This window comes from Pongo pygmaeus, chromosome 20 (genome assembly GCF_028885625.2).
Source record: "Pongo pygmaeus isolate AG05252 chromosome 20, NHGRI_mPonPyg2-v2.0_pri, whole genome shotgun sequence".
NCBI classification, from domain to species: domain Eukaryota; kingdom Metazoa; phylum Chordata; class Mammalia; order Primates; family Hominidae; genus Pongo; species Pongo pygmaeus.
The window spans coordinates 9,554,425-9,580,834 of NC_072393.2; the positions used below are offsets into that span (position 1 = coordinate 9,554,425).

Below are 26,410 nucleotides of genomic sequence, written 5' to 3' on the forward strand. Positions count from 1 at the left end.
AAAGTCTTTGAAGAGGAACCTCTACTTTACTTTTTACAGTAGAGAGAGTAGTCTTTGATCTTGGGGAGATGGGTTTTTTCCTTTCGGTTTAGCTTCAGAAAGTTTGTGTTAATTGGCCTTAGGTTCCCTTCCCCCAGCCCCACGTGTTTTTCCTTTGATTTAACTTTAGGAAATTATCACGAATTGGCCTTAGATTCCCCGACCCCAGATCTTGGTGTTTTCACTTTTAGGAAGTCCGCATGAATCTTATCTATGCTCTTATCTACGTCCTAATTTTTGTGTTTTTTGTCTTTTTTATAGGAATAGGGTTTTGCCATGTTGCCCAGGCTGGTCTCCAACTCCTGATCTCAAGTGGTTTGCCTGCCTCAGCCTCCCAAAGTGCTGAGATCACTGGCGTGAGCCCTCAGGCCCAGCCTCTATGTGCTAATTTTTGAACAAATTCCAATAGGAGCATTCTAGTCTCTGGGTGTGAGATGACCAAAAATCAAGTCCTTGTGAGGCTGAATAGAGTCTGGAGGCAGGGAACTTAAGGCTGTTTCATGCCCACTTCTAGAACTAAATTGAAAACCCTCACTTTCCTCGCCTAAGTAACAAAAGGACCAGAGGCTACTCCCTTTGACCTTTTCTGCAGGCAGATAGGAAATTGGCTGTCTGCAACAAATCAGACTGATGGCCGGTTGAGTCTTCATTTGCATAGAAGTGTAATTTTGTAACTTCACCCTAGCCTTTGATTGGTTGCTTTTTGCAACCAATCAGATGTTTGCACAGGAGTGTGACCTTTGTAACTTCACTTCAGCCTCTGGTTGGCTGCTTTCTGCAACCAATCAGACTGAACGCGGGCTACCGCTTCATTTACAGGAGGTGAGCATGAAGTGGCCAATGAGAAACTTCTAGGAGGTATTTGGACTCATGAAGATTCTGTATCAGAGCCCTTGAGCTGCTGCTTGGCCAGTTCCCACACTGTGGAGTACGCTTTCATTTTCAACAAATCCCAGCTCTTGTTCTTTTGTTGCTTCATTCTTTCTTTGCCTTGCTGGGCATTTTGTCGAATTCTTTGTTCAAAACGCCAGTAACCTGGACAGCTTGCAGTCAAGATCCCCTACCTGTGATCCTTGCGCTCTCCGGGGAGGTAAACAGCATTTCCTCTCAGCTCTGGGTTGGAAAAAGCACCAGCAGCTGATGGGCCGGGAACCCGAGGCCCCGCCGACTATGTGGTCCTAGCCTCTGCGCCTGCGCGGCCTGTCTGCTTGTGCGCATGCGCATAACGGCCGCCATCTTAACCGCGCGTTTCGGAGGCGTCTGAGGTAGGTTTTCCTTTCTGGGCGGCGTCGGGTCCCCTGGTGCGGCCACGCGGGAGTAGGAGGGTCGAAAGGGGAGGCTACCAGTGAAATGGAGCCTGTCCCGTGCACTGTTGGGCAGTTCCAGCATCTTGTGGGCGCTCCCAAGTCGCGGCCCCTCCTCTGAGAGCCACAGTCAGGTCTGTCCTCAGGGGTCGAGGCGGCTGCACTGGGGCCTCGGCCTGGGAGGAGGCGGGGGGCACGGCCTTTCCATTCTCCCTGCTTCCCTCTGCAGAAGCCTCATAGGGCCGGGCACGGCGGCTCACGCCTGCAATCCCCAGCGCTTTGGCCGGCTGAGGTAGGAGGATTACTTGAGGCCAGGAGTTCAAGACCAGGCAGGGCAACATAGGGAGACCCCCCCCCCCCATCTCTAATGGAGAAAAAAAAAGCCTCCACATCCAGTGTTGTGCCTTTTCTCCAGAAGGAACAGCATTTCTGCCTTCCTGTTCACGGTGACTTTCGCTTGGCGTCCTCCTGGCCTCACCAACCTGACAATTCTGTCGTGTCCTGGTGAGCACTTCATGCATTTAGAACAGTTCTGGCTGTGGGTGTCGGGTCTTGAAGTTTAAGTTGTATCGAGGTGGAAAGAAACCTCTTCGGGTTGTTCGGGAGCACATGGATCTGATACCATCGAATGCATTAGTGGATGAATGCACATAAATGTAAAATTTACCACCGAGGAAAAACACAGGACTGCTCAACTGTGGTTCCAGGCCATCCCCTAGATCTCACCCTAGCGCCCTGTAGATTCCCCCAGAGCCTCAAAACAGGAGGGCATCCCTAGGAACACGGTGCAGGCTGATTTACTAGCAGGAGGGATTGAATTGATAATGAATGCGAAGATAACTTTTGACAGGTGGGTTTTCTCCCAGTTGCTCATTTGACAGTCTTACCGAGGGCGGGGCAAGGTGGCTCACACCTGTAATCCCAGCGTTTTGGGAGGCTGAGGCTGGAGGATCGCTTGAGCCCAGGAATTTGATGCCAACCTGGAAAAAATAGGGCAAGCCTCTGTCTCTACTAAAAATAAAAATTTAGCCGGGCATGGTGGTGTCTGTGGTCCCAGCCACTTAGGAGGCTGAGATGCGAGGATCACTTGAGCATGGGAGGTCGAGGCTTCTGTGAGCCGTTATTGTGTCACTGCATTCCAGCTGAGGCGACAGAGTGAGACCCTGTTTCAAAAAGAAAAAAAAAAAATGATCTAGAGAACATCTGTAACTCGAGTAAAACAAATGTCTTTAGTCCGGGCGTGGTGGCTCACGCCTGTAATCCCAGCATGTTTGGAGGCTGAGGCTGGCGGATCACGAGGTCAGGAGTTTGAAACGAGCCTGGCCAACATAGTGAAACCCCGTCTTTACTCAAAATACAAAAAATTAGCCGGGCGTGGGCGCCTGTAATCCCAGCTACTCAGGGGCCTGAGGTATGAGAATCGCTTGAATCCGGGAGGCAGAGGTTGCAGTGAGCCGAGATTGCGCCCTTGCACTCCAGCCTGGGCGACAGTGCGAGACTCCGTCTCAAAAAGAAAAAAAAGTCTTTAACCCTTAACTACATTCACTGGTTGTTAAGATTTGTTTCATTTTTTTGTATATATACTTTTTGATGAGCCATTTAAATTGGAAGTGAATGAACTTTCCCCTTTTATCTTAAGCGTGTATCTCAAATGCCTCCTAAAAGTGAAGACAAGCTTAAAACAAGACCTCATTGTCCATCCCCACCCCCAAATCAAATCAAATTTCCCCAGCTGTCCAAAAGTCACCATTGTAGTTGCCAGGTTGTTTGCGTGTTTTTAGATCTGTTAAATCTGTTTTTGACTAGACTATTCACCTGATTTTTTTTTTTTTTGAGACGGAGTCTCTGTCTGTCCCAGGCTGGAGTGCAGTGGTGTGATCTCAGCTCACTGCAACCTCAGCCTCCCGCGTTCAAGCGATTCTCTTGCCTCAGCCTCCCAAGTAGCTGGGATTACAGGCATGTGCCACCACGCCCAGCTAATTGTAATTTTAGTAGAGACAGGCTTTCACCATGTTGGCCAGGCTGGTCTCGAACTCCTGACCTCGTGATCTGCCGGCCTCGGCCTCCCAAAGTACTGCGTGAACCACCGTGCCCCGCCATTCACCTGAATTTTTAAAAATAAAATTTTGGCCTTTGAAGATTTCGGGAACATTATCTTGTAAAATGCTGGCATTCTCATGCAATGATGTTTTCCTGTGATTTTATTTGATTTACCTATGTCTCATATTTCTTGTAAAGTGGATGTTGGGATTAGAGTGGTACTGTCTAATACAAATATAATGCAAGGCACAGGTGTAATTTTTAAAAATTTTAGTAGCCAAATTAGAAAATGTTAAATGTATGTGTGAAATCATTTTTAATATATTAAAAATGCAGCATATCCAGTTATCAATATAAGTTTATGAAATTAGTGACTAATGTAGTCAATATAAAACTGAGACATTTCACGCTTCTTTTGTACTAAGTCTTTGGAATCCTGCACGTATTTTACACTTACAGCTAATTTTCGTTGGAAATTCTTGATCTGTATTTAGAGTTTATAAAATTTACTATTGAAAAAGTAGATTAACAAACCCAGGTTGTTCCAAACATACTTAAAAGTTTTTCAGTAACAATTTTATTTTTAAAGTTGAATTAAAAGTAAATAAAATTAAGAATTCATTTCCTCAGTTGCACTGGCTACATGGGGCTAGTGGCTGTTGAGTTAGACTGGCCAGATCCAAGGCTTCCATTTTCTAGGCAATGTACTCGGCTTCATATTATATCCTATCAGTGGTCACATACTACAAATTTGTTAGTGATACTAAGCATTTGGTCAAGGTACTCATCTCTGTATAGTCACGTTTTTCTTATAGTAATCTATAAGTGATACTTTGGCCACAGGGGAATATTCTGTTCCCAAACAGCCTTTCACCCAGTGGTTTTTTTTGTTTTTGTTTTTTTTTGTTGTTGTTGTTTTTGTTTTTTGTTTTGTTTTGTTTTTTTTGGCGGAGTCTCACTCTGCCGCCCAGGCTGGAGTACGGTGGCATAATCTTGGCTCACTGCAACCTCCGCCTCCCCGGTTCAAGTGATTCTCATGTCTCAGCCTTCCAGGTAGCTGGGATTAGAGATGTGCGTCACCACACCTGGCTTATTTTTTTAATTTTAGTAGAGACGGGGTTTCACCATGTTGGTCAGGCTGGTCTCAAACTCTTGACCTCAGGTGATCCTCCCGCCTCGGCCTCCCAAAGTGCTGGAATTACAGGCATGAGCCACCGCACCTGGCCTCACCAGTGGCTTTAACATCACTCGTTTATCTTCTCCTGAACCTGTTTTTACATTGAGAGGTTAACAATTTTTTTTTCCTAGTTCTGTCATTCTTCCTCCATTCTTTAGCTGACAGTCTTAGGTGAAGAGGAGCTTTCTTTCACCACTTTCACTGCCCTCTATACTTTTTTTCTTTTTTGGAATGTCACAACTTATTCTAATTTTTTTTTCTTTTCATTCACTGTATTATAATCAATTTCTGTCATTCGTATTGATGCTCAAACTGTCCCAAATTTGACCAACGGTAATCTTTTAAATTTGGCTCTGTGTCTTGTGACACAACTCTACTAATCTGAGTGCAAAATCAGACCCCAGTTCACTTTGTATTTTCCTCTTACAGACCTGGAATCAATGATTGCTCCAGAAAGTCATGTTCCTTTTAGACACTAAGGTCTGTGTGATAGGCCCATGGTGGACATCTATGGCCTTAAAATGGACATCTAGAACATGTATTTTCTTACATCATACATTTATACTCATATTCCTATTACAAACTTATGAGGTTTTTTGTTTTTCCTTATGTTTGTATCTCTTATCTCTTATAATAAAGACCTTGACTCCTAATGACACTCATATATTATTTGTTGTAGCAACATTATCGGATGACTAGTATTACTACCAACTGTTACTTTATTTAGTATTGAGTTTCTTTGTATTTCTTTTTGTTCTTACTAAGGATATAAAATTCAAACATTTGCTCAAACTCAGTTTTTTTCTCTGTGTGGTTATGTTATCAATTTGACATACTATTAGGCTTGTTTCTCTTTATACTTTAAGAGTTGCTTTTTTGAATTAACCCTTTTTTTTTTTTTTTTTTTTTTTTTTTTTTTTTTTTGAGACGGAGTTTTTGCTCTTGTCCAGGCTGGAGTGCAGTGGTGCAATCTCGGCTCACTGCAACCTCCACCTCCCGGGTTCAAGTGATTCTCCTGCTTCAGCCTCCTGAGTAGGTGGGATTACAGGCTCCCGCCACCATGCCTCGCTAATTCTGTATTTTAGTAGAGACGAACTTTCACCATGTTGGCTAGGCTGGTCTCAACTCCTGACCTCAGGTGATCCACCTGCCTCGGCCTCCCAAAGTGCTGGGATTACAGGCATGAGCCACCACGCCCGGCCTAAATGCATCAGCATTTTGATAGTCTCAGCACAAAGTAGGGCTGTGTAAAGGAGTCAGCATCGTATCTGGGTGCAAACAACACAGGGTCTCATTTCCTTGGAAACAGTAAATTTGAGTAGATATGGAATGTTGTGTCAGAAATCTTTTATTTGAAACTCAGCACCTGGGTTGTAAATTGATACTACTTGATGTCAAAAAATTACATAAGCCCTCCAGGTGAAAGTGGGATATTTCAGTCTGATATTTCTTACTGATACAATTTCAAACAGCAAATTTCTAATAATAACTGATTTTAGAGAACAAAGTTTCACAGTGAGTAAAAAGCAACAGTAACTCAAAAGTCATTAGAACTGCTTTGTTCCTTTTGTGGTGACTACAGCTGTGTTTTTTTTTTTTTTTTTTTGGGCTAGGGGTTTTAAGTTTTAAACTTTTCTTTTTTATTCCTGTGCTTACTCAATACAACTTTTTAAAAATCATAGTTTATTATTCCTGTTTCATAAATGGAATGGCCTTTAGCATATGTGGTGCCATATTTTTAAATTTTTTTATATTTATATACAATATGATTGATTTTTGTATTTAGTTTCAGAGTCTTTGTTTTTCAGGGTCACTATTTTCTTATTAATACTTTGTCTGGATGATCTAGTCATTGTTGAAAGTGGAGTATTGAAGTCCCCTACTGTTATCATATTGCTTTTTCTTCTTTCAGATCCGTTAATATTTGCTTTATGTATAATGAGCTCCCTAAATATATTGGTGTATATGTACTTAAAACTTTTATATCCTTTTGATAAATTGGTCCCTTTATTATTATATAATGACCTTTGTCTCTTGTCACAATTTTTGTCTTAAAGTCTATTTTGTGTGATGTAAGAATAGGGGCTCCTGCTGTCTTTTGGTTATCATTTGCATGGAATATCTTTTTCTAACCCTTGACGTTTAGTCTGTGCCCTTTAAAATTAAAATGAGTCTAGTGTAGCCAGGAGATAGTTGGATCTTGTTTAGTTTGTTTTGAGATGGAGTCTCACTCTGTTGCCCAGGCTAGAGTGCAGTGGCCTGATCTCAGCCTACTGCAACCTCCGCCTCCCAGGTTCAAGCAATTCTTCTGTCTCAGCCTCCTGAGTAGCTGGGACTACAGGCACATGCCACCACGCCTGGCTAATTTTTGTATTTTTAGTAGAAATGGGTTTTCACCATATTGGCAAGGCTGATCTCGAACTCCTAACCTCCTCATCTCCCCGCCTCGGCCTCCCAAAGTGCTGAGATTACAGGTGTGAGCCACCGTGCCCCACCTGTTTGTTTGTTTTAACCATATTCAGCCATTCTGTGTCTTTTCATTGGGGAATTTAATCCATTTAAAGTAATTGTTAATAGATGATGACTTGTTATTACCATTTAGCTCATTGTTTTCTGGCTGTTTTGTAGTTTTTATTCCTGTCTTCTCTTGCGGTCTTCCTTTGTGATTGATGACTTTTTGAATATGCCATTCTCCTGGTTTGCAAGGTTTCTGCTGAGAAATCAATGGGTAGTATTATGGAGATTCCTTTGTAGTAGTAAGTCATTTTTCTCTTGCTGCTTTCAAAATTCTCTTTGTCTTTGACTTTTGACAAGTTCACTATAATGTGTCTCAGTTTAGATCTCTTTCAGTTGAACCTTTTTGGGGACTTTGAGATTCATGAATATGGGTGCCTCTGTCTCCCTAGATTTGGAAAATTTATAGCTATTCTTTATATAGGCTTTGTACTCATTTCTCTCTCTGCTCCCTCTGTAACTTCTTTAATGTTTCTGTTCACTTGGCAGAGTTCCACAGGTTCTTTAGGCTTTCTTCACTCTTTTTCATTGTTTTTTCTTGTTCCTCTGACTGACTATAATCTATTTTTTATTTTGTTGATTCTTCTGTTTGATGATGTCTGCTCTTGGACCCCTCTAGTTAATATTTCAGTTCCGTTATTGTACTCTTCAGCTCCAGTATTTCTCTTTTGTTCTTTATCATTTAAATCTCTGGGTTGAATTTCTCACTTCATTCATGTATTATTTTCCTGACCTCCTATAGTTATGTATCTCTGCTGTCATTTAACTCACTGATCTTTAAGATGATTGTTATGACTTCCTTCTCAGGTTATTCACAGGTCTCCATTTCTTTTGGGTTGGCTACTGAATATTTGTTTTCTTTGTGTCATAGTTTCTTCTTGATTCTTCATGCTATTTGTAGGTTTGCTTTGCTGTCTGTGCATTGAAGTAGTAGGTATTTCTCTCAGTATTTATGGCTTAGTCTTGACTGGGAAAGACCTTCATCCATTAGCAGTGCTCCATATGAGACAAGATCAGGACTGACCCCTACAGAAGTATACCATAAGGTTGATGACAAGCACACCTTCTCTTCTCTCTCTCTCCACAGAAAAGCCTCCGTTTGTGATTTTTCTCAGTCATACAGAGCAGATGTAAGAGGATGTCTGCCTTATTTCTTTCTCAGATGATCAGCACCTCAGTATATGAGGCAAGATGGCTACTGGCCCCTTGGAGAACCCTCTTGAGAGGTCAGGAGGTCAAGTAGCCAATCTCACTTCTTCCCATGAAGAAATAATGTGCCACCATGTCCAGCTAATTCTTTAGTTTTCTGTAGAGATGGGGTCTTGCTATGTTGCTCAGGTGGGACCCAAGTGATTCTCCTGCCTTGGCCTCCCCGAGTGCTGGGATTACAGGTGTGAGCCACTACGCCTAGCTTCCTTTGGAATTATTTTTAACTTCATTTTAATTTTAAGGGGCACAGACTGAATTTCAAGGGTTAGAAAAAGATATTCCATGCAAATGATAACCAAAGGACAGCAGGAGCCCCTATTCTTACATCACACAAAATAGACTTTAAGACAAAAATTGTGACAAGAGACAAAGTCATTATATAATAATAAAGGGACCAATTTATCAAAAGGATATAAAGTCAAGGCAACTGAGCTGAGCTGGTTTTGGGGAAGGGCTGATGAGGGTAAGTTGAAAATTGTTCTTACCCGTATAAATGCAACTGCTCTCAGTTTGTGCTCCTCTGGGGTTGCTTGCAATTATTAGCGTGATTATGGATTTCTCTTCAAGGTATTTTGGTTCCAGTATTGTTACTATGTATTTCCATGAGTGAACAGAGAGGTAGGGCTTCCTACTCTGCCATTTTACTGACATTTTCTATGATATATTACTTATTGAATCTTAAAATACAAATAAAGTAGTTCTGAATTGCTAATTCAGACCCCTGTGGAAAACAAATTTATTAACTGAGTTACTTTTGTGTCATTCTTTTATATTTAGGCTTAGATTATATGTTCAAAATACTGTTTTCCAAATTCACTTAGATGAGTTATTTTTATCTTTCAATATGGTTTTGTTATTCATTTGTAATACAGTTAAAAAGCAATCGTTTTTGTCACCTTAAAGTATAATGTTAGCTTTGGCGTTTTTGTAGATGCCCTTTATTAGGCTGAAAATTTTTCTTGGGCTTATTGAACTTCATTGAAAACAGTCATGGTTAATGAATTTTGTCAAATTCCTTTTCTGCATCTCATGAGATCATCTGATTTTCTGGCCTGCTAATATGTTGCATTAAATTAATTTACATTTGAATATCAATCTGGCATTTTTGGGATATGTTCTAACGATGTATTATCTCTTCATATATAGAGGTATACATATATGTATGTGTTTGTGTATATATATATATATCACTGTATTCATTTTGCTAAAATTTTATTAAGGTTTTGTATTAACTCTCTGCTCTGCAACCAGCCTGTGATAGCTGAGGGCCCAGAGTGCTTTAAATGGGTTTATCTTCACCCCTTTGCCCTGCCACTTGCCTTGGGGGATGGTTGCCTTGGTCATCAGGGAGGCTACATGCACCTCAGTGATCCTGCCTTATCCCAGCCTTTGATATCCTATGGTCTAATATTAGGTGAAGACTTGTGAAAGTCTGTGGATGGATTCATCACTGTGAATTCTGTAACTGAGATGTCTCAGAATTCTAATGTGGTCAATCAGCCCACACTCTGCTGTCAAATTTTGGTAAGATTTAATGATGATTTCTTTATACCTTCATGTGTGGCAGATTCCTTCTCTCATCACTCATCCAAGATTGAGAAAAATCATGGGTATCTTCTTTCTTAGCAAAGCTTATTATTTAGGTGTATCTGCATTCTTGGCTCTCTGATGTATTTTTAAAAGGTATGATTTTGTAGTTACGTGGCTTGTGTTTTAAGAGAGAAGGATCAAACCTTGGAAGTTCTACATTCTAATATGAATGTATGAGAAAATGTATTTTGGTTTTTGTTTTGTTGCATTTTTGAGACAAGCTCTTACTCTGTTGTCCAGGCAGGAGTACAGTGGTGAGATCATGGTTCACTGCACCATTGACCTCCCTAGGCTCAGGTGTTCCTCCCACTTCAGTCTCCTGAATAGCTTGGACTATAGGTGAGTGCTACCATACCTGGTGAATATTTGTATTTTTTGTAGAGACAGGGTTTCACCATGTGTTGCCCAGGCTGGGCTCAAGCAATCTACCTACCTCAGCATCCCAAAGTGCTAGGATTACAGTCATGAGCCACCATGCCCAGCCAGAAAATTTTAAAAATAGATATTTGTAGAGTTATACATCCAGGAGGATTTTTAGAAATGGGACTTCTAAGTCAAAGGGTAAATGCATATGTAATTTAACTATATCCTGCCAAATTCCCTAGTGTTTTTTCTTTTAATGAAGTTAAAAATAATTCCAAAGGAAGCTAGGCATAGTGGCTCACACCTGTAATCCCAGCACTTGGGGAGGCCAAGGCAGGAGAATCACTTAAATCCCACCTGAGCAACATAGCAAGACCCCATCTCTACAGAAAACTAAAGAATTAGCTGGACATGGTGGCACATGGTTCTTCTCCTAGCTACTTGGGATGCTGAGGCAAGAGGATTGCTTGAGCCCAGGAGGTCAGGGCTGCAGTGAGCCAAGATTGTGCTACTGCACTTCAGCCTGGGCAACAGAACAGGGCCCTGTCCCCCACCCCCACCCAGAAACAAGCCTGAGAATAAGATGAGATAATTCCTACGTATGTAACTGACATAAAAAAGGCTAATATCCAAAATATATTAAGAACTCTCTTACACGTTAATTCCAGAAATTCAAACAATCCAATAGAAAAATTAGAGGCTTGAGCAGGCTCTTCACAAAACTGACTGTACTATGGATAATAAACATGAAAAATTGAAGTTTTTATCCTCATCAATAATCAGGCAAATGGAAATTAAATCTGCCACTACACATATATCAGAATGGCTAAATCCAAAAAGAGTTACAATACCAAATGTTGAAGAGAATTTAGAGAAACTGGAGTTTGTGTATACTTCTAGTGTGTAAAGTAGAAATACGTTTTGAAAAAGTTTGGCATTGTGTTCCAAATTTGAATGTAAGGATATACCCTTAAATGCAACCATATAACATCATTATTTGAAATAGCCCAGAATTAAGCAACTCAAATGTCTGTCTACAAGAATACGTGAATAAACCGTGCTCTACTGGTTAAGTGTCAGAAATACTTGGGACCAGAAGTCATTTGGATTTCAGATTTCTTCAGATTTTGGAATATTTGCATTATACTTCAGAAATTTAAAATGTTCCAGTGAGCATTTCTTTTGAGTGTCATGTCTGTGTTCAAAAAGGTTTTTTTGGAGCATTTTGCATTTCAGATTTTCAGATTAGAGATATTCAACTTGTATTATGGAGTGCTTTTCAGTAAAAGGAAAAGAACTATAGCTATGTGCAACAGTATGGATGACTCTCATAAACATAATGTTGAATCAAAAAAGCTAGACATAAACGAATAGATTTCATTTATAAAGTTTAAAAACAGACAAAATTAATCTATACCGTTAGAAGTGCGAATAGTTTCCATTTGAGAGGAGGGGCAATGATTTAGATGTGTCATGTGTGCATCAAGGTGTAGAAATTAATGATGCATTATACCTTTGTAATTCTACACTTTTGTGAATATATATTTCAATTAAATGTTTAAAAAATTCAGATGTCATTTCCAAGTGTTTGAGATTAGCAAAATGAATATAAAGAAAACATAATAACACTAAAAGCAGTATTTAATGGGAAAAAAAGTAAAACTGATGAGTAAACCCAAGAGATAGGTTTTTTATAAGTATAAAATTGGCTGGTCATGGCCGGGCAGGGTGGCTCATGCCTGTAATCCTAGCACTTTGGGAGGCTGAGGCCGGCGGATCATGAGGTCAGGAGATCGAGACCATCCTGGCTAACATGGTGAAACCCCTTCTCTACTAAAAATACAAAACGAATTAGCCAGGCATGGTGGTGGGCGCCTGTAGTCCCAGCTACTCGGGAGGCTGAGGCAGGAGAATGGCGTGAACGCAGGAGGCAGGGCTTGCAGTGAGCCGAGATCACGCCACTGCACTCCAGCCTGGGTGACAGAGCGAGACTCTGTCTCAAAAAAAAAAAAAAAAAATTTGGCTGGTCATGGTGGCTCACACCAGTAATCCAGCAGATTGGGAGGTAAAGGCGGGAGGATCGCTTGAGCCCAGGAGCCCAGGAGTTCAAGATCAGCCATTCCAACATTGTGAGGAACCCCTTCTCCATTCCAGCCCCACCACCAATCTCTACCAAAAAAAATTTTTTTTTAATTGGCCAGGTGTGGTGGCTTTTGCCTGAAGTCCTAGCTACTCAGAAAGCTGGCGTAGGAAGATTGCTTGAGCCCAGGAGTTCAAGGCTGCTGTGAGCTTGATCCTACTGTTGCACTCCAGCCTTGGGAACAGAGTGCAGCCCTGTCTTCCCCATACCCCCAGAAAAGTATAAAATAGAGAAACTTTTGCACAATGTGTGATTCAGCATTTCATCCACCCCATGCATTTTCTTTTTTCTTTTTCAGTGAAACAAGGTCTGGCTCTATCACCCAGACTGGCATGCAGTGGCATGATCTCGGCTCACTGCAACCTTTGCCTCCCAGGCTCAAGCCACCTTCCCACATAGCTGGTACTATAGACATGCACCACCACACCTGGTTAATTTTTGTGTTTTTTGTAGACGGGGTTTTACCATGTTGCCCAGGCTGGTCTCAAACTTGTAAGCTCAAGTGATCTGCCTGCTTTGGCCTCCCAGAGTGCTGGGATTACAGGCATGAGCCACACCCCAAACATTTTCTACCCTCTGCTAGGACCTATGGATATTAAAAGAAAAACTTTAGATAAATGTAATAGTTAAGCATTAAAGGATTCGTGAATTAGGCAGCAGTCAAAACCAGAAGAGGTTCAGGGGGCTGTGCTGTAGCAGCATGCACAGCTGGCTTTTGTAGACTGAATGTGGAAGCAAAGTAAATAAATTACTTAATTGGCTACAGCTAGGCATTAGCCTTAGCAGTATTCTGAGTTTCTTTAGTGAACCATTATTATTACTCTATTGCTTTGGATAAAAAGTTGAGTGTCACTTTTTTAGGCAAGCCAGATGTCAGTTTTCAAGTGCCTTATGATCATTTTCTTATATTTTCTTGCCAGAACCAGTTTTGAGTCTGTAAATATACATTTATATGTGTGTGTGGTAGGAGGTGGAGGATGATATTACTTATCCATTCATCTATTTTTTTCCATAGCACTTGTCACCAATTGACATAATACATATTTATGGCCAGACACAGTGGCTCATGCTTATAATCCTAGCACTTTGGGAGGCCGAGGCAGGCGGATCACCTGAGGTCGGGAGTTTGAGACCAGCCTGACCAATTGCGCCACTGCACTCCAGCCTAGGTGACAGAGCAAGTATCCGTCTCAAAAAAAAAAAAAAAAAAAAAAAAAAATCCTTATTTATGTGTTTATTATTTGTTTAGCCCTTTAGAATGTGAGATACTTAAGGTCTAGGGCATTTTTTATATAGTTGACTGCTCTATCCTAAGTGTCTAGTGTATTACCTCACAAAGATAAGGTCCTTCATAAATGTTTGCAGAGTGAATGAAAGCATAAGCCAGAGATAAGGACTTGAAGGGAAGCCACCTGGCCTACATGACTTTGCCAGCTGGAGGAGCTAAAGATGTCTAAATTCAATAAACCATTTGTGTTGGGGGTCCTCAAGACCACCACCCTCATGCTCAGTCATGGAAGCACTCACAGGACTCAGAAGCTATTAAACCTACAGTTATGGTTTATTACAATAAAAGGGTACAGATTAGAATCTGCAAAAGGAAAAGATGAATGGAATGAAGTCTGGAAGAAACCAGGCTTCTCTCCCATGTAGTCACATGGACAGTGCTTAATTCTCCTAGTAAAAGTGTGTAGTATTCGTGCAAACTGTTGCCAACTAGGGAAGCTCACCTGAGCTTTGGTGTCCAGGATTTTTACTGAGGGTTAGTCCTGTAGGCATACAGCATCTGAATGACTTATTTCATACACTTACGCCCAGCCCCTCAACAGTTCAAACTCATGCATTATTGCCAGAAGCCTCAGGCATACAAAAACAGGCCTCCAGCATAAATCATATTGTTAGCATACACAATCTGGCCACACTAGTATCGTTTGGCTCTATAGCTCAACCATAGAAAAATATACACTTACCAGGGAAGATATTCCATAAGCCAAAAGGTCATCTCTCACAAACTGAGCCAAGTGTCAGTCCTGAAGACAGATCTTTCTCAGGAGAGTGCAGGGTTTGGGCAACCCAGGCCTGTTGAGTTAACCTTTCTGCACATCATTTCATGATGATCTCATGGTCACGTTGGAGAATAAGAACCTCAAGAGTTTAGGTTTGTGAGTCAGAGTAACCTGTATTCATATCCTGGCTCACACTTTATAATTGGTGATGTTGGGTAAATTCGTGTCTGAGCTTAGGTTTCCTCAACTAATATGATAGTAACAAAAACTGCTTTGATAATTATATGAACTTATCCTACCACTGTTTCTGGCACATGGGTACTAGGTAAATGGCATTTGTTATTATTTATGTCCACGTGGCATAATACTCTAGTGGCATTCACATGAACAACTTCATCTTCTGCAGAGAGATGGCTAATGAATGGCGCTTGATGACAGATGAGTAATGCCTGTTGCTTAAAGATTGACGGTATGAGGCAAGACTCCCACTACTACTTAATCAAGAGGAATTGAGATTGACTTACCCATAAGTTCAGACAGTGTCTTGAAGAGACTTTGGGAACAAGATATTTAGGCACATTTCACTGTTAGACTCACAGGATGCTGGCCATTGATCTTTCCCTTTGTGGTAAGTCCGTGTTGATGGTCCTTCGAGACCCTGCTTTAACCAGTCTCTGAACAGCTTGTCTTGTGATTAGGGTTTAGGGTCTAAGTGGCCCTGCTTTTGAGATACCTAGAAGAGGCTAAAGTAGATATGAATATTCTGTGGTCTAAATCCTGGGATTTGGGAAGGAGGAGTAAGTATGCAGGCTTTTGTGGAAGAGGTTCTGCTTAATCACATGATGAGTTTCATTTTTGGCAAATAAGGAAAATGTTAACTTCTCTGGACTTCATATTCCTTATAAAATGGGATTGTTAAACTCTCTCTCTCCTGGTCATCAAAGCCTGAAGCATATTTTCTGGCTTCAGATGAGACAGGCTGCTCAGGCATTTTATTATAACAATGTGTGTGTGTCCACTTAGCATTAGTGTGAGGTGGCTTCTTGCCTTGTGAGTATGGAAGCTATCAGCAGCCTGGATTCTCAGGTTTTATTTCTTCTTCTCAAGATCATCTTTCTCAAGATGTTTTCTGTCTTCATGAGTCAAAATTTGAAGAGGAAAGGATGGTGGCTGGGTGGTTGACAAATCACTCTCAGGTAAGTAGGAAATTGCTTTTTCTGTAGAAGCATATGCTTCTTCCTACCATGTAGATGTGTTTTCTCCTGGTGGAACAGAGCCCATGCAAGCAAAGAGGGTCTGCTTAGGGACCACATCTCTTATCAAACTTCTTCGGACCACAGGGCCTCTCACATGGTTAACAGGTTTCACAGGGAAATGATCATACTATCCCAGTGTTTACTAATTCAGTCTGTCATCCATGCTGATATGCTTTCATTTTGCTGTGATAGACAGGGAGAGAATGCACATGTGCTTCTCAGAATTTGTGCTGTCACTGGAGCATTTATTCGAGTGTCTATAATGTATTCAGGGTTGTGCTAAAACCTGTCAATAGAGAACAAGAAGTAGTCACAATCTAGTTGTGCTGAGATATATTCAGTTAGGTGAAAGAGGTGCTCTTCAAGCCATATGACTAGATGAGATCACCAGTGAATATCTACAGACGGGGGAGAAGAAAGTGAGGACCATCAAGTGATAGGAGACCAGAGAGTCTTGTCAAGGCATGCCAAGACAAAGTCCCTCATTCTCCAGTCAACGTAGTGGAGAATGTACTTGCCTGACGCCAGCATGTGTGTGATGGTTTAGGACTCAGTGACCTTTGAGGATGTGGCTGTGGACTTCACCCAGGAGGAGTGGACTTTGCTGGATCAAACTCAGAGAAACTTATACAGAGATGTGATGCTGGAGAACTATAAGAATCTAGTTGCAGTAGGTAAGGCTGGTACCATTCTTTTCATTTAGTTTTTTCCTGGAACAAATATGTCTTAAGTAACTATATTCTAGACTCTGCTTGTTAATGGGCTGCATTGGTAAACAGGTGAAACATTGTTTCCATCTCATAGACCTTACTGCCTTGTGATTTTTCTGATGAAATTGAAGATCTGTTCATTGTTCTGGCTTTGTTTTCTCCATGGATAAAAGACTTAGAGCTTCTTGAATATGTATACGAGCTTAAGCCTGGGTTTCATGGGAAGGATTGCTAGTCCTTTTGGTGCACAGTGAATGAGAAAAGAGTATTTGCGGTTTAGGTTCACTTGAAAGTTTTTGTCATGAACATTGTGTTGTTTAAGTTATACCTGAGAGGGTTCAGAATGTCCAGACAGCAAAATCTTAGCCCTTAATTCACGGAAGCATTTGTTATCCCTTGCACATTCTTTACATTTTTTTTTTTTTTTTTTTTTTAGACAGAGTCTCGCTCTGTCACCCAGGCTGGAGTGCAGTGGCGTGATCTTGGCTCACTGCAAGCTCCGCCTCCCGGGTTCACACCATTCTCCTGCCTCAGCCTCCCGAGTAGCTGGGACTACAGGTGCCCACCACCACGCCTGGCTAATTTTTTTTTTTTTTTTTTTTTTTAGTAGGAACGGGGTTTCACCATGTTAGCCAGGATGGTCTCGATCTCCTGACCTTGTGATCCACCCACCTCGGCCTCCCAAAGTGCTGGGATTACAGGCGTGAGCCATCCCTTGCACATTCTAACATCATTCATCTTTCTCTGAGAGCAGGGTACTAGCTATGCAAACATAGTTTGACTTTTCAGGTGAAACAAGAAGAGTTAAAGACAGTGCAGAAAATTCTCCAAGATGAGAGAAAAGACAGATGTGATTATTCGTGAGAAACAGCCCTGATCTATGAGAGGTGCAGTCTGTTTATAAATATTAAGTAGGAAGGTTTTGAAAGTGTACTCTTTTGGGGAGAATATCAAGGCCACTTGGTTTCTGAGGTTCCTTGGATACCTTAACTTCTCTTTGTCTTTCACTTTATCCATCTTGGAAACTTTCTTTTGCCCTGACCTTAAGATCTGTCTCACTTCTCCTTTAAATTTATGATTCGCATTTAGCTCTGTATCCATTTCCTTTCAACTTTGTTTCCCTGGCTGTACCTCTTTGTTGTTCACTGTAAAGTCTCAGTGAACAACAAAAGTTGTTCACTGAGACTTTCACTCAGTGAAAAAAAAAGTCTCTTTTTTTTCTCTTCTTTCTTTTTTTTTTTCTTTTTTAGAAACAGAGTCTCGCTGTGTCACCAGGCTGGAGTGCAGTGGCATGATCTCAGCTCACTGCAACCTCTGCCTCCCAGATTCAAGCGATTCCCCTGCCTCAGCCTCCTGAGTAGCTGGGACTACAGGTGCATGCCACCTCACCCAGCTAATTTTTTTTTTTTTTTTTGTATTTTAGTAAAGATGGGGTTTCACCATGTTGGCCAGGATGGTCTCAATCCTCCTGACCTCGTGATCCACCTGTCTTGGCCTCCCAAAGTGCTGGGATTATAGGCATGAGCCACCATGCCCAGCCTAGAGAACCATTTCTTAGTGAATCACCTACCAACTTGACCTCAGTACCTTACTGTTGCTGCTAGACTCTTATTACATCCAAATTTCTCAATTTCTGTTTCCCGTTCTTTAAAAAAACAAACTAAATTTCAAGCCAGTGTTTGAAACTACAGTACAAACTAGTCTTGCATTTTTAACACCCTTTTAAAAATCATTATTTCTCTAAGAACTTAAAATTTTTTTTCATCTTATTTCAGATTGGGAGAGTCATATTAATACCAAATGGTCAGCACCTCAGCAGAATTTTTTGCAGGGGAAAACATCCAGTGTGGTGGAAATGGTAAGATTCAGAAGGTATAATTTATTTGTCTTCCATGTTAGAGGAAGATTGGAAATTCCTTAAAATGGAAAAGCAGCACAATAACCTTGAGACATTTGAGACTAGTGTTTTTGACCCAAAAATAGTGTGTCTCTTGGAGAGACTATGGATCATGAGTTTGACAAACACTCTAAACATCCCTCAGAATATATTTGTTTACATATTTCCTTCAACATTCTCATATAGGTATCTCAGATGTTTTTGATAAATAATTCACTCTTGGGCAGTTATCAGCTAAGCTCTATTTAGAAGCCCTGTGAAGGTAAAGAATATAACAGAACTTCCTGCAGTCACTTTGTTCCACTTGAAAACACTCAGGTCTGAACCACGCATTGCAATGAAAATGGCAGGAACAAACAGTTTCAATTATACTAACTTATTTTCCATGCGTAACAGAATTCAGAGTAAAAGGGAGAATCTGAATGAAATAAATTTGGAAAACTTGTATGAATCATCATTAATTTTCACCAACAGGAGAGAAACCATTTTGGAGAGGAACTGTTTGACTTTAACCAATGTGAAAAAGCCTTGAGTGAACACTCATGCCTTAAGATTCACAGGAGAACTTATTTTAGAAAGAAAACCTGTGAGCGCAATCAATGTGAAAAAGCCTTCACAAAACCCTCTACCTTTACTTTACACAAGAAAACTGATATCGGAGAAGAACTTCCTAACTGTAATCAATGTGAAACAGCCTTCAGCCAACATCTACATCTTGTTTGCAAGAAAACTGGCCAAAATCTACATCTTGTTTGCAAGAAAACTCACACTCAAGAGAAACCATATAAGTGCAGTGACTGTGAAAAAGGCTTACCTTCCTCCTCACACCTCAGAGAATGTGTAAGAATTTATGGTGGAGAGAGACCATATACTCATAAGGAGTATGTCAAAACCTTTTCTCATTCTACAGGCCTTTTTGTACACATGCAAACTCAAGATGGAGAAAAATTCTATGAATGTAAAGCATGTGGGAAACCCTTCACTCAGTCTTCATATCTTACTCAACATTTAAGAACTCATAGTAGAGTGTTACCTATAGAACATAAGAAATTTGGCAAAGTCTTTGCTTATTCCCCAGATCTTGCTAAACATATAAGACTTAGAACTAGAGGAAAACACTGTGTTTGTAATGAATGTGGCAAAGAATTTACTTGTTTCTCAAAACTCAACATTCACATAAGGGTTCACACTGGAGAAAAACCATATGAGTGCAACAAATGTGGGAAAACCTTCACTGATTCATCAGGTCTTATAAAACACAGGCGAACTCACACTGGAGAAAAGCCTTATGAATGTAAGGAATGTGGGAAAGCTTTCGCTAACTCTTCACATCTTACTGTACATATGAGAACTCACACTGGTGAGAAGCCTTATCAATGTAAGGAATGTGGGAAAGCCTTTATTAATTCCTCTTGCTTTAAAAGTCACATGCAGACTCATCCTGGTGTAAAACCCTATGACTGTCAACAGTGTGGGAAAGCCTTCATTCGATCCTCATTTCTTATTCGACATTTAAGAAGTCACAGTGCAGAAAGGCCTTTTGAATGTGAGGAATGTGGGAAAGCCTTTAGATACTCCTCGCACCTTAGTCAACATAAAAGAACACATACAGGGGAGAGGCCATATAAATGTCAAAAGTGTGGGCGAGCCTTCAGTATCTCATCAGGCCTTACAGTACACATGAGAACTCACACTGGTGAACGGCCCTTTGAATGTCAGGAACGTGGGAAAGCCTTTACTCGGTCCACATATCTTATTCGACATCTAAGAAGTCATAGTGTGGAGAAACCATATAAGGAATGTGGGCAAACCTTTAGTAATTCCTCATGCCTTACTGAATGTGTGTGAATTGGGGCTGATACTTGGAAAGAATGTGGTAAAGCCACTACTTCCTCACACTTACTGAACATGTACTCATTCATAGTGGCAAGGTACACAGTCAGGGAATGTGGGAAGCCTTCCTTGGTGTCTCAGACCTTAACAATTCCAATAGAAGAGAAGACATGAATGTAAGGAATGTGGGAAAGTCTTGGCTCCTTCCATAGGCCTTACTTACTATTCATGTGTCTGTGCATCCTAGGAAACAAACTGAACGTAGGAAATCAGTCATTGCTTACATCTTACTGAGTCTGTTTGAACTCATGCTGGAGAGAAATGCTATGAATGTGGGGAAGGTGGAAAAGCTTTCATTATTTTCCTCGGGCCTTACTGAGCTTGTGAGCACATTGGATGTAAATGCACATCCTCTGGATATAAGGAATGTGTTGAAACCTTTCGCTCTGCCTTATACCTTAATATTCAGCTGTGATCTCACAAGTGTGAAAAATCTTATGAACGTAAGATGTGTGGAGATTCTTCTTTGTTTTTAGCTTCCACTTTGAGAACATGTCAAAGCACACATTGAGAAGTCCCATGAGTGAAAGAGATGTCGGAAAGCCCTTGAACTTGGTCATTAGGAAACATCCACACTGAAGAGGAACCTGACCATGGAAGGTCAAAAAGGCTGTATTAATTTACACGCAAAAAGTCACACTAGAGGAATGCCATATCAGAATGCTTTTGGTAAATATACATGTTTTAAAGAGGTCATATATTATTAATAAAAATATCTAGCTGGTCTGAAGATCCTGAGTTATCTCAATTGTTCACAGTTACAGATGGAACTCTTTATTATTTAGGAGTTCCACTCTTTCCCCCATTTGTCACTACTACACTTCACTAGTCTTTAAAACAATTTTAGGCTGGGTGCAGTGGCTCATTCCTATAATCCCAGCACTTTGAAAGGCTGAAGTGAGTGGATCATTTGAGGTCAGGAGTTTGAGACCAGCCTGGCCAACATGGTGAAACCCCATCTCTACTAAAAATACAAAAATTAGCCAGGCATGGTGGTACGTGCCTGTAATCCCAGCTACTCAAGAGGTTGAGGCAGGAGAATTGCTTGAACCTGGGAGGCGGAAGTTGCAGTGAGCTCAGATCATGCCACTACACTCCAGCCTGGGTGATATGGTAAGACGGTCTCAAAAAAAGAAAAAAAAATTAAAATATCCTCAGAGGGTTTTTTAATGAAAAACTTAGTTATAAGAATAAGGAATTGAGGAACATTTAGGGGTACAAGTTTTCACTTATTGCATACAAGAAAATTGGTACTGGCCAGGCATGTTGGCTCACACCCTAATTCCAGCAATTTGGGAGGCCAAGGCAGAAGGATCACTTGAGCCCAGGAGTTCAAGACCAGCCTGGGCAATATAGTGAAACCTCATCTTGACAAAGTATAAATAAGATTAACTGGGTGTAGTGGTTTGTGCCTGTAGTCCCAGCTATTTAGGAGGCTGGGGTGAGAGGATTGCTTGGGCCTGGTCAGGGAGGCAGAGGTTGCAGTGAGCCTTGATCGTGCCACTACACTCTAGCCTGGGTAACAGGATGAGACCCTGTCTCAAAAAAAAGAAAATTGACGCCAGCAAAGAAAACCAAATAAATTATTTAAGTTTGCCTTTCTATGTGTCTTTAAAGACTAATGATGTTGAACATCACTTTCATATGCTTATGAGTCTTTGGTGAAGTGTACATTTAATGATCTTTTTTCACTGTTGCTGAGAATCTTTGGTTTGAATTATTGAGGCAGGTTCTTTCAGTAAGTTTGAGGTATAATTGCCATGTAATAAACTGCACATGTTTTTAGCATACACTTTGTTTGGACACATACACATATGTGTACATATACACCATCAAGATAATGAACATACCTATCAAACCAGATGGTTTCCTCGTGCCCTTTTATAATTTCTTCTCCTCACCCTTCCCTGCCTGTCATTCTCCTGATCCACTGATTTGCTTTCTCTTAGAATAGACGACTTTATATTATGTACAGTTTTTATATAAATGGAATCATATAGTCTGGCATCTTTCAGGATAATTTCTAGATCCGTTTATGTTGTAGAGTCCATTTCACTGCTGAATAGTATTCCATTGCAAGGCATACCACAAGCTATTTATCCATGTGTTATTTCTACCTTTTGGCTATTGCAATTAAAACTGCCTTGAACACCCATATGCAGATTATTCTTTTAACATGTGCTTATGTTTCTTTAAGTAAATAGTTAAGAGTGGAATGATCAGATCATATGTTAGTGTACGTTTAAGTTTTTAAGAGACTGCTAAACCTTTCTCAAGTAGTTATGCCATTTGACATTTCCATGAGCAGTGTATAAGAGTTGCAATTCCTCCGCATCCTTGCCAGTTATTGGTATGGTCAGTCTTTTTTATTTTGACCATTTTAATAGGTGTGCAGTAGTATCTCGTGGTTTTAATTTGCATTTCCCTAGTGACTAATGATGTTTTACATGGTTTCACGTGCTTACTGGCCTTCTTTAAGCCTTTGGGGAAGAGTCTGTTCAAATCTTTTGCCTGTTTATATTGGCTTTATTTTTTATTTATTTATTTATTTATTTATTTTAAATAGAGACAGGTTTTACGGTGTCTCCCAGGCTGAAGTGCAGTGGCACGATCATGTGGTTTTGCAATTTTTATTGAATTTCAAGAGTTTAAAATTTCTAATATATTTAATATTAAACCTATTAGTGTATTTGATATTAATACTTTATATTTGATATAATGTACATTTAAATATATAATAAAACATTTCATTTTAACAGAGGTAACATAAATACACTTCCAAATTTATGGAATTTGACTTAGTATTGTTTTTAATTTACAATGGTGCAAACATATTATGCATTCAATACATTTCTCAATTTATGATGGGGTTACAAATTGTCAACTTATGATAGTTTCAACTTACAATAGGTTTATCAGGACATAGCCCTGTCATAAGTTGAGGAGTATCTGTATTACAATATATTTAATATGTTGTATTTGTGGTACAAGTACATGATGCACTTTGAGTAAAAATCTTTACATGGCACAAAGATTGGATCAGAATTTTGGGTTTTTTTTTTTTCTTTGTATCTAGTTGTTCCAGCATCATTTGTTGAAAGGACTATCCTTTTTCCACTTAATTGCCTTTGCTTCCTGAAAATTGGTTGGCTTTATACGTGTGTCTGCTTCTCAACTGTTCTGTTCCATATAGCTACTTATCTTTTATTCCAAGACTACCCTCTCTTGACAACTTGATAACTTTTGAAGTCCGATAGAGTTAGTCCTCCAGCTTTTTCTTTTCAGAGTTGTCTTGACTATTTTAGGCCAGAGGTTGGCAAAGTTTTTTGTAAAAGACCAGATTGTAGAGATTTTAAGCTTTACATGCTATATATAGTTTCTGTTGCATATTATTTTTTCTATTACAGACCTTTTAAAATATAAAAATAGTTCTCACGTTCCATTCAACCTGTACAGTTATAGGCTGTGAGCCACATTTGGTCTTGATGTGGCTGTACTTCGTTGACTTACTTCTGTTCTAGGACTTTCGTATTTCCATATAAAGTTTAGAATCAGGTTGTCAATTTCTACCACCACCACCCCACACCCCCAAAGTAATTCACTAAGATTTTGATTATCATTGTGTTGAATCTGCAGATTAATTGATGTCTTCACAATATTGAGCATTTCAACCCATGAACATAATATATCTCTCCACTTATTTAGGATTTATAATTTTTTTCTCAGTAGTGTTTGTGTTTTTTGGTGTTTGGGTCTTCCTAGGCATTTTTTCTCTTGACACTATTGCAAATGGTATTTTAAAAATTTCAGTTTCTCTGCTAGTTCATTACTACTATAGAGGAATACAGTTTTTTTACATATATTCATCTTGTATGCTGCACCATTGTTAAACCTGTTTGTTCTGGAAGATTTTTTATATTAACATTATACTAAGCTACATAATTTTTTTTTTATTTTTTAAATTAAAAAAAAATAGAGATTGGGGTCTTGCTGTGTTGACCAGTCTTGAACTCCTGGCCTCAAGTGATCCTCCCATCTTGGCCTCCCAAAGTGTTGGGATTACAGGCATGAGCCACTGCACCTGGCCACAATTTTATTCTTAAATGAAAATAGATCTTTAATATCATTGCCAGATTCATATTTGTTTTTTGTTTGTTTTCTTGAGATGGAGTTTTGCTCTTGTTGCCCAGGCTGGAGTGCAGTGGTGCGATCTTGGCTCACTACAACTTCCACCTCCCAGGTTCAAGTGATTCTCCTGCCTCAGCCTCCCGAGTAGCTGGGATTACAGGCACCCGCCTCCACACCCAGCTAATTTTTGTATTTTTAGTAGAGATGGGGTTTCGCCATGTTGGCCAGGCTGGTCTTGAATTCCTGACCTCAGGTGATCCACCCACCTCGGCCTCCCAAAGTGCTGGGATTACAGGCATGAGTCATCACGCCTGGCTACCAAATTAATATTCAAATATATGTTGCCATTACAGAGTGATAACTAAGGACACTTTGAGGTTTAGGCATAGCTGTGGTAAAAACAGCTCTCTCCAACTTTGCATCTAAGTTGTAAAATAATTATGTTGATGGTTTTAAACCTGCCATGTATAATTTTTCAATGTATTAGCCATCTAATAACTCAGAGACAGCTAACATTTAAATAAATCCCTGTTTGGGAATGGTATTTGAACAAATAATATTGTGAACATATTTGCCAATTTATACTATATTAAGATTCTAAATAATACAGCTATTTAATATATCTTGATAATTAGTATTTGAAATAAGTATATTTCTCTGAGTAGCCTTTTGGGAAAAATGCACAGAATATAGTTTCCAGTTATATGCTACTTTTCTAACTTGCACTTATCTAAACATCTCATCAGGAGAGAGTTCAATAGTACCCGAACCAAAAGTCCAGTGAATCTGACTTATCCAGTCCCCAATTTGGTTTGCATGTCTGCTTACAACCATCATATCTCTGCAGATTTTCCACTTAGTCTATCAAAAATCAATGCTCTGAAAGTTCTCGAAAAGGTGCAGCAGTTTTTTGGAGTCTCTGACGACAAAATTCTGTAAATCTGCTGCTTCCAGTGTGAGTGTCTCATCTAACAATCTGAGGATAGGAAGAGCTGTTGCCAGGGACAGGGGAGGACTTCTTTTGAGATCCTTGGTATTTTTCAATGAAGTCTTTGATATGGCTTACCCTTCCTACTTGGTGACCCTGTCCTGAAAAGGGCTGGAAGACAGGCTTCGTAGACATACATATTTCATTTTTCTTGTCTTCAACTTTAACACCCACCTCTTCTTTATCAAAAATTCCCTGTAATTCTGAAGGTAATTCCCCCTTTTTGATGGAGTTCAAAAACTGCTGACTTGCACCATTTGAATAACTTCTGAAATAATCATTGACGGTGAATCCATTTTTCTATAATTTTATGTTTACGTCTGCCTGTTTCTTCTGTTAAGTAGGAGACAAGCATTTGGAACCAACCTTCTGAGCTTCCTCAAAAAGGCTATCAACAAACTATTCACAATTTATTGATTATCACCAAGACGTTGATTGTCAGGTCCTGTTTCACAAACCCAGTCTTTCATACTTTCGAGATTATCTACGTCTTTCATTCTCTCTTGCCTTACTCCGAGCACAGCCTGCAAGCCTAGGCCTCACTCAGCTCAGGGGCCACCAGCACTGTTTGGCTACGAGCTCCGTTTGGCTGGAGCCCTTCAGACCCGGAGCGCCTCGCCCGAGACCACCTCCGGTACCCCGGCTGCGCTGCTGATATCCCGCCGGCTCTCTGTCTCCACCAAGCGCCAAGCGTTCACCCACACCGGCTGCTTGCAGACCTGAGGAGCGCGCATGGGCCTTTTTTTTTTTTTTTTAAGACAAGTTTCGCTCTGTATCCCAGGCTAACAGTGGCATGAGCTTGGCTCACTGCAACCTCCGCCTCTCGGGGTCAAGCGATTCTTGTGCCTCACCTTCCGGAGTAACTGGGACTACATGCGTGCGCCACCACACCTAGCTAATTTTTTCTGTATTTTTAGTAGAGCCAGGGTTTCGCCATGTTGCCCAGGCTGGTCTGGAACTCCTGGGCTCAAGCGATTCACCCGCCTCAGCCTCCCAAAGTGGTGGGATTATAGACGTGAGCCACCGCGCCCAGCTTCTGGCAGCTTTTTAGTAGATTCTATCAGATTTTCTACTAGGACAATTCTGTTTTCTGCACATAAATTTTTTTACTTCTTCCTTTCCAATCTATGCGTTTTGTATTTTTCTTTTCTTGTTA

The 26,410-nt window shown here is 40.3% G+C and overlaps 1 protein-coding gene and 1 pseudogene across 8 annotated transcripts in view; one reads left to right on the forward strand and one right to left on the reverse strand.

Annotated features, from left to right (window-relative positions):
• The first annotated feature begins 1,257 nt into the window (after nucleotides 1–1,257).
• Nucleotides 1,258–26,410, forward strand: part of ZNF559 (zinc finger protein 559) — a 48,081-nt gene continuing 22,928 nt past the window's right edge. Inside the window, exons 1-8 of one of the 8 annotated variants that reach the window (XM_054461585.2) lie at nucleotides 1,328–1,477; nucleotides 1,759–1,847; nucleotides 10,114–10,212; nucleotides 14,789–15,010; nucleotides 15,490–15,578; nucleotides 16,186–16,312; nucleotides 18,124–18,206; nucleotides 18,720–20,868. In XM_054461585.2, coding sequence (XP_054317560.2) covers nucleotides 14,983–15,010; nucleotides 15,490–15,578; nucleotides 16,186–16,312; nucleotides 18,124–18,206; nucleotides 18,720–20,093 — 1,701 coding nt within the window. In that variant the 5' untranslated portion in view covers nucleotides 1,328–1,477; nucleotides 1,759–1,847; nucleotides 10,114–10,212; nucleotides 14,789–14,982 and the 3' untranslated portion in view covers nucleotides 20,094–20,868. The other 7 variants (XM_054461584.2, XM_054461590.2, XM_063658441.1 and 4 more) reach the window with 7 other exon arrangements.
• On the reverse strand, nucleotides 25,138–25,945 carry LOC129019303 (UBX domain-containing protein 2A-like; annotated as a pseudogene).